This window comes from Acanthopagrus latus, chromosome 13, assembly GCF_904848185.1.
Source record: "Acanthopagrus latus isolate v.2019 chromosome 13, fAcaLat1.1, whole genome shotgun sequence".
Classification (NCBI taxonomy): Eukaryota; Metazoa; Chordata; class Actinopteri; order Spariformes; family Sparidae; genus Acanthopagrus; species Acanthopagrus latus.
Genome location: NC_051051.1, coordinates 19,098,626 through 19,112,619, shown reverse-complemented (window position 1 = coordinate 19,112,619; position 13,994 = coordinate 19,098,626). Strand labels below are relative to the sequence as shown.

The 13,994-nt window shown below is 40.8% G+C and overlaps 1 protein-coding gene across 11 annotated transcripts in view; it reads right to left on the bottom strand.

Moving 5' to 3' along the window:
* dlg2 (discs, large homolog 2 (Drosophila)) overlaps window positions 1–13,994 on the bottom strand; it is a 268,677-nt gene that overhangs the window by 92,910 nt on the left and 161,773 nt on the right. Inside the window, exon 1 of one of the 11 annotated variants that reach the window (XM_037118629.1) lies at window positions 7,243–7,522. The exons of the other annotated variants lie outside the window; for them this stretch is intronic. Within the exon in view, the coding sequence (XP_036974524.1) occupies window positions 7,243–7,326 (84 nt within the window). The 5' untranslated portion in view covers window positions 7,327–7,522. Of the gene's footprint in view, window positions 1–7,242; window positions 7,523–13,994 lie in introns of those variants that run through there. 11 annotated transcript variants of the gene reach the window in all.

Here is a 13,994-nt window from a genome sequence, read left to right as displayed (position 1 = left end):
TCTTCTGACTTTTGGAAGTTGGAATGGTGTCTCAAAGTATGAGGGACAAGAAGAGGTTTAAAGTCAAGTTTTGAAGAGGATTTGAAGATTTCCCCATTCAATTCCATTCACAGTAATTAGACTGCCACCAGACCTATTGGCTGATTTGCACAAAATTTTGCACAAACCCTCATCGGGCAGTGGTACACAATTAGCAAAAGTGTTGTGGTAATGGGATTGTATTTGGTCAAGATATGAAAGACTGTCTTTTTTGGACACAATGTGCAGGAATTTGGTCTTTTATATTTTAGGTGTTTTTTGGACTATCAAAATTCATTTGATAAGTTTTTGTCAGGAGGGTCCACAGATGCTTTATGCAAAGTTTGGTGCAAAATGGTCAAATCAAGTTTGAAAAAGTAGGTTTTCAATTGTTCGCAATTTTGTGAATGGAAAGTTGCCATGAAAGTGGCCATGGCCTACATCACATAATTCAGCTGACTTTAGGGAACGCATAGCTATGAGGTTTAAAAAGGCGTGACATGTAATGTGGGATTCATGGGCCAAAAATGCTTTTGCATTGAAAATAGCACCACCTGCTCGTCATTTTTCATGTGTGAGTCACAGGGGCCATTCTATAGCACACCTATGAATTTCATTGGCATAAGCATTATGGTGTGGGCACAGTGCCAAATATTTAATTATTATGCCACCAGAGCGCCATCTAGTGGTGGATTGGTAAGTTCTTTGTCAGATATCCTCAGGAGGGCACTGGCAATGACTGTGCCAAGTTTCATGTCAGTGCACCCAACTGATGTGGAGATTTTAAATACTTAATTTAAAGAGTGCCACCTTGTGGTCATCAGCCACATTTTTGCACAGAGACTCAGGGGCTCATGGGGAAGTAGAAACCTGAGTTTCATGTCATTCAACCACACCAATGTGGAGATATCCAGTACTTCCTGTTTTGAACCAAATCTGCAGGAAGTTGTTATTTAATAACTTGAGTATTCTTTGGACTATTCTCATCAAAAAATGAGGCGTTCCCTTACAAACGATACTATCCTCTTAGTTGCGTAACAGATCTACATGTAAATACCTGGAAATGAAAGCTGGGATGCTGATCTCTTGTCTCATATTCATCTTTTGATGTCAAACCCAAATGTTTTCAGTGTATAGCCAAATGAAAGGAATTGACCTCGCTGTTCAAACAGTTTTGGAAGGGATTACTCCTGACCTCCGCTCCAGCTGTGAACCCGAAACAGCTTTTAAGGATGTGTATACAACAAGGGCAAACGTCATAATGTAGAACCTGATCATGTCGGAAAAACGCATTGTTTCTTTCATGTCAGCTGGTGACTCATTCCCAGCTCATTGGTAGTGCTTTGCTCATCTCACTGACCATAACATAACCTGATTTGTGGTCCAGTCTTAGATACAGCCCTTCATTTTCTTCATACAGTATTATCTTCCTGGGGGTCTTGCATTTTGCTTTGATGGTCAAAGCACTTTGTTAACACTTACATTTTTTTAAAGGTGCTCTATGAAAAAAAGTGTATAATTATTATTATTATTGTCCTTCTTATTATTATTAGGATAAAATATAGAAAATCAAAGACTAGGACAGCATGGACATTCTGCTCAGCAGTAACTTTACTTATGGCCCACTCTTCTAAGCTTCTCTTCTAGGGTAGGGTAATGCCACACATTTTTGACATTAAAGTCTTAGGCAGCACTACCGCATATGTGAAAAAGGTAGTATAAAGCCTGCAGCCTACCATACCCAAGATGCAACTTAGCCATTGTGTGACATCACTGGAGGGAATATCAGATTATGTTCAGCTTCCCAGAGGGCCACAAAATGCTTTATACTACTATTTTACAGTAGTATGTAGTAGTACTCACCAAGCTCTGCAAACACATTTTAATGGGTAAAAAGAGAGATTAATGAGAGATTAAATGATTAACTCTCTGTGGATGCTCTTGTGTATTGAAAATCAAGTACAGCAGTTATAATCTATATTGGAAATAAGGATTTCTCATATATCAACTGATATTGTCTGTTTTATTGCTTAAAAACTGAATATTGCTTTATCAATAACATCAAGGACACTAATGATCTCAATAGTCTCCTGTTGGACAACAAGTTATGTGGTCTGTTGCAAATTCATTATCTCAATGCATTATGTCCATTACCGGTCCCCTCCACCCCCTCACCCTGAAGCCTTATGTAAAAACACAAACAAAAAAAAGAGACTACTTCAGCACTTAGCCTACACCACATCCTTTCCACGCACGCACGCATGCATGCACACTTGTTGCAACATTTGTTGCTAAGCAGCGCACTGCATTTTGTTCATGTGAATGTGGCCTTGAAGCACACACTTCAGGGGGTCACAGATTACATGTGTAGCTATAGTATAATCAGTAGGACTGATGTTACAATTACCGGTGAGTCAGACCACTTTGAAACCAGTGGCACACTTGTGATGACAAAAGTTGGCTCAGATGCAGCGTACTGTAATTTGCAGAATAACTGGTAACTTAAGTTAGTAATAAATGCAGCTGAGGAAAAAAATATTTTGTGGAAGTGGAAGTATAAAAGATACTGAAAAAATTACAGAAATTAAGTACAAGTAACTCAAAGTTGTACTTATTGCAGTGCTTGAGTTTTGGAATGTGGGACATTTTGACTTGATGGTGGCGCTAAATAGAGGATTAGGGATCTACAGTAAATTGCAAGAAAATCTGTCAGACAGTTGTTGAGAACTGCATCATCAGCTATAGGCCATGCCCCTTACAGGGCAAGAGTCTGATCAAGTGTGCACATTTTACTTTCAGCCACATCATCATGTTTTTGCTGAATGAACTGATTTAGACAGCTGAGTTCCCCTATATTTAACAGGGTAAAAATACAGTATATTAGGTCCAAGATGGCTGCGTGCTCAGATAGGGAAGCCCTGCGTCTCTCCAGATTTTGCAAATTAGTGGCTATCTGCTTGTTTGTTTCAAGACTTTTTGATAAACACAGTTGTACCGTATAGCTGACAGGAGCTTTTGAAATTCGGTTCCTACAATTCTGACAACTTCACCGCCAAACTCCCAGAGATTGCTAAAACAGTGGGACGAGCTAGCTCCGCTCTACCAACGGAAAATAACCACTGGTCGAGAACATAAGCAAAGTCGGGGGAAGCGAGGAGGGCTAAAGCTAGGCTAAAGCTAACTCCTCAGCGGGTCTCTACCTAGCCTTTTCCTCACCAATGTTCAATCTCTGGCAAACAAAATGGATGATCTGCAGCTGCAGAGTGCCACCCACAAATGGACTATGGACTGCAACATCATGATTTTCACAGCTCAACAGCGATGTACCCGACAGCGCTATCAACCTAATGGGGCACTACGTCCTCCGAACAGACAGAACAGCTGACTCCAGTGAGACCAAATGTGGAGGTCTGTGCATTTATGTCAACAAAACTTGGCGCATAGACCCAACCACCACCAGGAGTCACTGCTCAGCTCACCTCGAGTATCTCATGGTTAAGTGTAGACCTTTCTATCTGCCCAGAGTATTTACATCTACTATTGTGACTGCAGCTTATATACCACCAGATGCTAATGCTAAGATTGCATTGAAAGAACTGCATACTGCAATTAGCAAACACACAGACTCTACATCCTGTATCGTTGCTGGTGACTTCAATCACTAAAACTTAAAGACTGTACTTCCCAAATTTCATCAACATGTCTCCTGCCCCACCAGAGGAGAGAAGACACTGGACCATGTCTACGCAAACATGGCCAGTGTCTGCCCCTTCCACCTCGGACAATCTGATCACCTCTCTCTGTTCCTACTGCCTAAGTACTTACCACTCATTAGACATGTGAAACCTGCAGTGAGGACAGTCAATGTTTGGCCAGTGGGATCAGACTCTGGACTTCAGCAGTACTTTTAAAAACAACTAGTGCATTGCCCGTAGGAAGCATGTATTCCTATAGAAAAATGGGAGGTTATGTAGCTTTTTCATGGATGGCCAAATGAGATTGTGTTTGAAGGTGGGACGTCAGGGATATAATTGGCTGTTTTTGACTACTTTTGATTATACCATTATATTTCACCTTAAAAACTATTTACCTTGCCTTGTTTGGTGTCATTATTTTCAGCACAACCTCACATGTGTGACTGTATAGTTATTTTTCTATTTTGACTTACTATATTAAAACTATGGACATAAAACCACAAAATACCATAAAATCAGAGTAGGAAAAAGTTTGATCTTTTACTGTGAAAACCACAAATATGTTTAATAAACCAATTGCATTAGTTATAATGCAAATACAATTTGTTGGTGGCTAAATTTGTGCATAAGTTTTTTAAATTTACAAAGTCATATGTAACTATTTACATTTAAATGCAGGCAATGCTTCAGGCTCAGTGCTCCTCAGCTCATTCATGCCTCATCCACATTCAGCAGTCTCCTCCTTGTTTTGACTCACAACACAAAAAAACGACTACACTACACACTAAACACACTACACTAAACACTATATAACATACTAACTATACACTCAAAACACACTATATGTCACAAATCTCTCAACTCTCAAAACTCGCCATCTCTGTCGCTGTCTGTATCACCGCCGGCGTCCCTCACACAACTTCCCCTGTTCCTCAGCAACCAAACTTGCTGCTTGCAGACACTTTCGTGTCAAAGCCAGTTTTTATCATTTCGTCCTGCACCAGACACAAAGCAAACATTACGGCAATGTTCATGAAAAAGCATGGCAGACATTATTTAACCTAAGTCCGGTTTTGGATGTGCCGGTGCACCCGGTCCATCGACTTGGGAGGTGGGCTGTATTGGGGTGGGCTAGCAGCTAGCTACACACGAACATCCACAGATTCCGATTCCACTTTGTTGTCCTCGCTTATCCGGATCTCCTCAGACTGGAACAGACCCAGTCTGGACTTGTTTAGTCTCAATAATCCACAACAATCAGTTTAAGTGCACAGAATAGGACTGAACCGCCAGCAAAATCCCTGTCCAGCTCACGCTGCTTTAGGTATAAATCCGCTTGTTTCTTAAGGTAATTTGTGGGCTTGAGCTCTGCAGTGATTGGCTCTGGTGCACACATGGCTATGATGTGCAGTGATTGGCTCTGGTGCGCACGTGACTATGGTGACTATGGTTGACAATGCTAGCGGAATTGGTAAAGCATTTATGAAATAATTTTTTAACGGTATCATTGTAGTCCAAACAAATGCGACGTTACACACACTTGAACCACGCAGCAGCCAGGTTGAAACTCTCAGATCAGTCTGATCCTGATCTACAGGCACACATACACAGACAGACACGCAGACACACAGACACAGACAGACAGAGATTCCTTGCTTTTATTTAGAGATGACTGGAATATGTTTGCCACTCAGGCCACCCTCGACTACCACTAACCACCTCCATCATGCCGGTGCTAAAATACTCCACTGCAGCAGGCTTTAATGACTTCCGCCCAGTTGCACTCACCCTCATCATCACCAAGTGCTTCAAGAGGCTGTTCTTGGCACACATCAAAACCAGTCTACCACCAACACTGGACCCCTACCAATTCGCCTACTGCCAGAACAGGTGTACAGAAAGATGCCACCTCTACGACACTCACTCTACCCTCTCACACCTCAACAGCGGTAACACCTACGTGAGAATGCTGCTCATCAACTTCAATCCATCATTCAACATTATCATCCTCTCCAAACTAATCACCGAACTCTGTGACCTTGGCATCAATACCTCCCTCTGCAACTAGATTCTGGACTTCCTAACCAACAGACCACAGTCTGTTAGGTTAGACCACCACACCTCCTAAACCCTCATTCTGAACACTGGCATTCCACGAGGGTGCCTGATGAGCCCCCTTCTTTTCTCCCTCTTCACCTATGACTGCACACCTGACCTGCACATGGTTCCAACACCATTGTCAAGTTTGCAGACGACATGACAGTGATTCGTCTCATCAGCAACAACGAGTTGGCCTACATGAAGGAGGTCCAGCACCTTACAGCTTGGTGCACCAACAACTTGGCTCTCAACACCAAGAAGACCAAAGAGCTGATTGTGGACTACAGAAAGTCAAATGATGGCACACACACACACACACACACACACACCATCTGTATCAATGGAACAGAAGTCTCTGGGTGTCCGCATATCTGAGGACCTCTCTTGGAAACTCAACACCTCCACCCTGATCAAGAGGGCTCACCAGCATGTCTTCTTCCTGAGGACACTAAAGAGGGTCCATCTGTCTTCTCAGATTCTGGTGAACTTCTACCGCTGCACCATCGAGAGCATTCTTACCAACTGTGTCACAGTTTGGTATGGCAACTGCTTCGTGTCTGGATGGCACTGCAGAGCATAGTGAAAACTGCCCAACGCATCACCGGTACCTCACTCCCCTCCATCGAGGCTCTCCAGAGAAAGCAATGTCTGTGAAAGGCGTGTAGCATCACCAAGGACTGTTCTCACCCCAACCACAGACTGTTCATCCCCCTCCCCTCCGGGAGGCACTACAGGTCACTCTGCACCAGCTGGTCTGTCACCTTTTTGAACTCCACACCCTGGTGACCCCCACCCACCCGGATACTGCACTACTGTGGACAATTTTAATCTTCAGATTTACCCCACCCTTACTACTGCTAGTAATTTTAGCATATACTGTACATACTGTATCTCTACCTATTTACACTCTATTTATGTACTGTAAATACTGTAAATCTGTCTATATTCTGCTGCACTGTTTATTCTGAACAAACTAGCACTTTACTGCTTCTTTTTGCACTTCTGGTTAGATGGTAACTGCATTTTGTTGTCTCTGTACTTGTGCTGTGCACACTGACAATAAAGTTAAATCTAGTCTAATCTAATTTCGATTTACAGGCAGCAGGGTCTGTCCCTCATTGCTCACTCTCCCACACAAATGAGGCAGAAAATAAGCAATTGAGCAAAGTCAAATAATTTACCCCCAAAGTCAAGCACTAACACCGACGTAAACAAAAATTAATCAACAGGTGAAATGAAGTAGCACTACCTGCTGCAGCACAATCAGATTGGACATCTTGACCCTAAAAAGCAACATCATTCATGAAAATTGCCATGGCAAGCCTGACCTCAGCACAAGTGTCTTACATACAGATCTGCCATGAAATTGCATTCTCTACCTTTGCTGTCAATCCAACTACATCAGTAACGCACACAGTCTTGAACCTACCTTGTCTTTCAGCATTTTAGCTTTCCGGCTATTCTGTACAAGTCGCCTCCCTAGCTTCTTGGCATACCAAATAGACGCAAACATAATGACAGGTGAAATAATGTTCTCAGGTCTGCATTAAGAGCCCAAATGGCTCTAGCTGCTGCCCATCTGGACTGAGTGCTCCTTATCAACGGACTGTAGCGCACAGGCGAGAGCAAAAAAAAAGAGAGGGAGGGAGGAAAGCCGGGATGATGCTGAGGGATGAAAGCGTCTGCACAGCAAAGTCAGGTCTTCGTCAGCCACAAAAGCAAGGGGAGGGAGGGAGGAAGACAGAGACAGAGGGAAAGAGAGGTTGAGGGAGAGAAAGGGAGGAGGGACCACTGCTTTCCACGTGGAAACAGCATCTTAAGCACCAATTGAAACCTGCTAAGAGGTTGTCGGCAGTTTCCAGTTTCCATAGGTGGGGGTAGAAGGAAGTGGGTGATGCTCTGCTTTTCACTACCTACAGCAACAGCCACTCATCATCCAAAAACCACCCATAAACAACAAAGAGGAAAAACGTCACATTTCTACCATTAAAAATGATGTGTTTCACAGATGGAAGTCTTTATTTTTTAAAGTTATAATTCTTAAGATTTTACTCTTACAATTTTAATTTTCAGGTACAACATTTCTGCAGGATTTGCCATTCAACGTATTTGCATCTTCTACCTGTTTCTATATACTGTCGTACTTTTACTGTCTTGAATAAGATCAACTGGCATAAGGCATGGCCATTTTGGACCTGATATCTATTACAAAACCTGCTGCACACACGCATTTCACAAAATGATAGTGATAGTGATAGGTTTCACTCTAGTCTATGTGTTAGACTATACGCAGGACTTCTGTTTCTGGTGGATGCTGGAGTACGACACAGCAATTCAGCTGAATTTAGCACAGAGCAGGTAGGAAGTCAAGCACCGAAACAACAATATAACATCTGACACACTTTGTGTTGTTGTTTTTATAATACATACCTATAACTGCGGTCGCCAGTGATTATGTGATTATTGCGGGAACTCCTCGGTCTGGCAGTGCCAGTTGTCGACAGGACTACACCGTGGCGGTTGCCAGACGACAGAGCAAAACCAGATCTGGGCCGTAACACAGAGGACACATATCTGATGGAATCTCGGGGTTATATCACCATTCTGACAGATCTGCTGTTCAAGATGTGTTTGCTGCCCCTAGTGGTTGATACAACTCTTTTATTCCCTATTGGTTAATACGAAGAAACCAAGCCCCTCTCTCCTGCTTGTACAAATGAATCCCATGTGGATGTACCAAAAACTGCAGTCTGGGGCTTCTGGAGGAAAACACCAGGAGCAAACATATTTTTTCTTTTTAAACTTTGGGAATTAAAAACTAGATTTACGTTAGATGAAATTCACTAATCTTTATGTGTGAACACAGACAGTGTGTTCGCTAGCTTGGTAGCATTTAGCTTGGTGGGCTTGTTTAACTAACTAGATCTGTTTCAGCTCCACCCACACTCCACCTCTTTGCCCATTTTTGATTAGCCCAGAGTTAGGAGAAATCAGGCACAGCCAAGATGGCGACAGCCTACTTTGAGCTTAATACTGGCTCTTCAGAAACATATGGGTGATGTCACCCATGAAACAAACAATTCAATAGGCTTTGAGGTCGGGGATCAGTGCACTGTGCACTGACAGTTGGTATTATCAGGACTTAAAGTTGTAATTAATTAATATGCTGGGTGCTTACATCACACCTAGTAATGAGCCATGTTAACACTACTATCCCATGCATCACCTTTCTCTTTCTTTCTCCCATCTATCAACTTTGAACATACATTTGAGGTCCTGACAGTGTGAGCATTTCACTTGCGTTTGCAACTATAAATTGATATTTGTTCAAACTGTAAATCTAATTAACATGTATGTGAATAGAAAAATTCAGCAAAAGTAGCCACTGAAAATTACAAATGTGGATGGGCTGTTTGTTATGTTAAAGTTAGTTACGTCAGCGGTGGCTAGCGTTAGCTTCTCAAGTTTTATGGTAGCATTGGGTTTTTTTCTGTGGATATTGTAAGCTAACTGTTTATTTATAACTGTGTGCTCAGCTTTGTTCAACTTTTTTAGCTAAGAGTTTAACACAGGCATAGGTCTCAAGATGTTTTTGATGTCGTCCAAATGAAGATAAAATTTTAATGTTTGCTATTGTTCAGGCCGCTTGGTTTACGGAAATAAGAAGTTTTCACCCAGCGTGTAAAGGTTGTATAAGATAATGTTAATCTTATTTAAAATGAAATGTAATGCAGTGGAACGCTGCACAGCTTGTTGTAAGTTGTTCCACTGCCCCCTTTGCCCTAAATATAATCCCAGCCTGCCTGCCAAGCTCCAGTGGCACCTTGATGTACATATCAACTATGCCATCACATTCAAAGGTATGTATCTTTGTGTGTCTGTGTGTGTTCTTGTGTCTTGTTAGTCATTGGCTAATTATAGTTTTTTCTTGACTTGCTCTTAGACAAAAAATCTGCAAATACAATTTGAACTGCTGGTGTGGAGGACACTTTCATTGCGCTATGTGTGAAAGAAGCATTATTAGAAGGACAGAAATGTAGGGATACCTGAAGGCTTGCCAAGGTGCCACAACATCCTCAGCTGCTGCTCAATAAGCAAGACCCTAGTCCATCAGACACACCTGCTACACCCTCTCCCCTGCTTCCACCATCCCATGTGGCACATGTTGTATTAAGTGAATACACAGCCTGGGGGAGTGTTGTAGCTAGAGAAACTTGGACTGGGACATAGGAATGACCTTAGTTGGGTGTGCTTGTTCTTTGAGAATACTGTTGCCACAATGTGTCATTTTTCTTATTTGATCCACCACTCGGTCCTTAAAATTATTATTATTATTATTATTATTATTATTATTATTATTATTATTATTATTATTATTATTATCATCATTTTAATTTAAGTTTACTTTGGCAATGTTTACTGAACATTCTTCATCAGTATTATCAGTATCTAGATCTATCAAGGTGTATTAGTTCCTAGGTGGCATCATTGCTTGTATGTGAATATTAAAAATTGATGTTGAATTTTTTTCTTTTTCTGTCTTTTTAGGAAGAGGAGCAACTATAGCCTGTTGCACAGCCTCAGCAAGCCAGACCAGAGGAGAGTGCGTACATGGATGACCAGGAAAGAGAAGGCATCTTGGAGCCATTCAAATTTCTGTTCAGGTAAGTTAATGCATTTGGATGTATTGAACAGTTTTTGAACAACTATTCTTGCCCTTACACGTATGCTGACATTGTTATATTTTAGCATTATTATTATTATTATTATTATTTTCATGAGTTATAATAAATCATTATTTAAGCGTAGTAAAAAAAAAAAAAATGATTGGCCTATATGTCTTCGAAAGACCTTCAGGTATTATTATTTTTTCATAGTTAAAATATAACAAACACAAGCAGACAAGCTAACATAAGCTTCTTGTGTCATGAAATACATTTTCCATATTAAATTCAGATGTTTATTCTAAACTACTGTTACACTCTTCAGTGGTCAATTATGTATGAAAAGTGTGTTTTTTGTTAAAGACAGGAAGAGAGGCTTTAGGTTCAACAAGCGTAATAAGCTACATGGACAGCGTTGCCGGATTTGTCGGAAAAGATGAACAAAACTCACCACCTGAGAAGCCTCCTTGTTGTGGGGAAGCCCTGTGAGTCAATTACTGCGTGCAGTAGAGTCCTGCAGTAATAATATTCACTGAGCTGCAGAACTCTACTGCACTGACTAATCGACTCACAGGGCTTCCCCATAACGAGCCTGCAGCTGGAGAGGTGAGTTTTGTTTATCTTTCCTGACAAAGCCAGCAACGATATCAAATGTCTGATGCCTTGAAATATGTGCTGGAACCCTGTTTCTAATGTTGCTGAAGTTTTGTGCTGTTCTGAGCATTATTTGTGGCTTTTTGATGGCGATTTATACTTGGACCCATTTACTGCAGTGTATTGTTGTTGTGCGGTTGTTTCTGAGGATGCTAAAACTACATAAGCTAGCTGATTGCAAACTTTATCTCTCGGGGGGGGGGGGGTCCTACTTGATGTCACGGTGTGTTAGACTATGGAATAACCTTACACCGGAATATCCCTTTAACATAGAAAAGTCATTCAAAGTTTAAATTTGTCACCAGAGTTTGGACTTTGCTAGCCAAAATGGTCAGTTTGATAGCCCTCTCTCTTACTGACACACAGTGTGTGGCTTATAAACCAACGTGACACTGCTATCTCCATTAAAATCCTCATGTAACAGCTAATAGAATGCTATTGGTTTCGCCATAGTTACATGTAAAAATAGACAGCAGCCAATAGCGTGAAATGTGCATTACGCCCCACCCCTGCCTTTAGGTGGAGTTAGTAAGGACTGCCCACTTAGCAAATTGCGACTAACTACATTTACTAGGAATCAGCACTTACTTCAGCAACAAAGCTAACGAAATCTGTCTGCCAGAAAACTCCATAAATTACTTTAACTGACCTCTGTTGTCGATTTCAGAGGCTGCGCACAGCCCCAGTCTGGAGGTGTTTATTAATAAGCTGCGAGCTATCAGTACATTTGTTAGCACTAATTTTGGCAACAAGTAAAGCTATTTGTTTTTTTCTCTGTCTATTTTTCTCTTGGCAGAGCAGCCAGGGGGCAGTAAAGTGAAAGCTAGACAGCATTTTCTCCCTGAGACATGTCCCAATTTAAGCCTCGATCTCACATTGTGATTATTCTTTTAAGTTATAGATTTGTGTTCTCCATGAGATATGGACCATTGCAACACATCATTTGTTCTTTTCAAACATCCATGGCAACGTCATAAAAATAAAGCGTTCACTGGACAAGAGCAAGTGTGTTGACTATGTATTCCGGAACAACCTCCTATAATAACACGACTTCCCCTCCATCACTAAAGAGATGGGGCACTGCAGGCTAATTACCAGGAAAGATGACACCGCACAGCCGAACAATGATAAACTACAGGATAGGGAGGATGAAATGGCTGTGTAATTCTCCCCTTCAAGAGCCTCAGCCTGGCTCATCCTGCCCAGGTTTGACCTATAAAAAGAGTTTTCTGTTTGCATTCACTGCAGATGGTTGTGATCAATAATGTTTTACACAGTATACACATGCAGTATACAGATATATTGCATATCTTTCACTAACTGAAAAACAGAATGAACTGTTTTGAAAAACAAGGGAACAGTCAAATGGCTGCTATTGGCAGCTCAGCATATCTCAGCTTCTTTCTACCTGCAAAAGGATACATACACAAAACCTCATTTATTGTTTCTCCACACAAATAATGGCAGGAGCTTCCAGGACAATAACCCTACAAAACCAAGCCTACTTTAAATTATAAAGAACTTCTCACATGCTTGTAATACATGAAATTGGTGATAGCAGTGAGAAAATTCAAACATTTTGCTACTGAAAGAACAAACGGGATCAGATCTGTAAAAATAACTTCAGTGGTAATACTGTGCTCTTTGAATATCACAGAAGAAATTAGTGCTTGTCAGTCCTGTAGATATCACTGACGATATAACAGTGGAGGCAGTAGGAGATGATTTTCTTTCAGTTGTAGCTGACTTCACCATCTTTCAGGCTATGAGACCTAATATTTTATCTAAAAACATGTCATTCAGGCAAGACCTGCTGATTAGGAAAATAAATAATGCTGATCATCTTTTGATGAATGGTGATTTCAGACTTCAGTATGTATTATGGCAGATCTAAGGTCAGCTCTCAATCAAGAGATTGTGCTGATTATTAAAATGTAAAATGCGCCTGATAATGTTAGAACCTGATGTGAGGAGGTTGTTAGATTTGACATTTACCCAGGCAAAACTGAGCATTTTAGGAAGCATTGCTGATTACATTTCCTCTGTTTCATTGATTATTTATGATGCATCTAAAAGTTTTGAGCACTGATTTTGTACTTGCTAGATGCTTTTTATTGGGCATCCTAAACCACATGCAAATGTTTTTATTGTTACACAGTACATACACTCAGATATACAGTACATTTCAGTTAAGTCACACAGACCAAATGACCTCAGACTTCAGGGAGAAAGGATATCAAAAAAGACAAGGAACATAACTGATCAAGAAAGACAAGGAACAGAACTGAGAAGACATACCTCATCCTACCAATGCAGACTTTGCATCCTCATCCTTGTGTCTTAAACCTATCAAGAGTCATAATTAGACCACATTCCTCACTAAGTTGGCTCCTTCTCCTTTCTTCTTAGTGTCTAAAATGAAATATGTAAATATATTTCTCCTGAGCCTCAGAATATGTAATCATCTTTATATTATGAAATTCTAACTATGCTTCAAAATCTGCTAATTTACAGGTTTCCACTTTGCTGTCTAATGAGTTTGGTAGTAACTTTTAACACAATGATAGGAAGGAAATTCCAGTATCTCATGAGTGTATCTGATATTTACTAGTATGATTTACTAATGAAATCACTTCTGTTATTCATGTTAGATGTGCTTCACTGTTGCATAATCGAAGACACAGATAAGAACATTTGATGTGATGTGATTTTACTTTATTCATCTTACAAGCTCTGAGTGCCTCCATTGGTTCTTATGATATGTTACATATACTGACAACAGAATGAGCAAGTTTCCAGTTTTCCAGCATGTATAACTCAAATATTATTTAGAAATCAAAGTGCTCCCCTTTTAAGTAGAGGC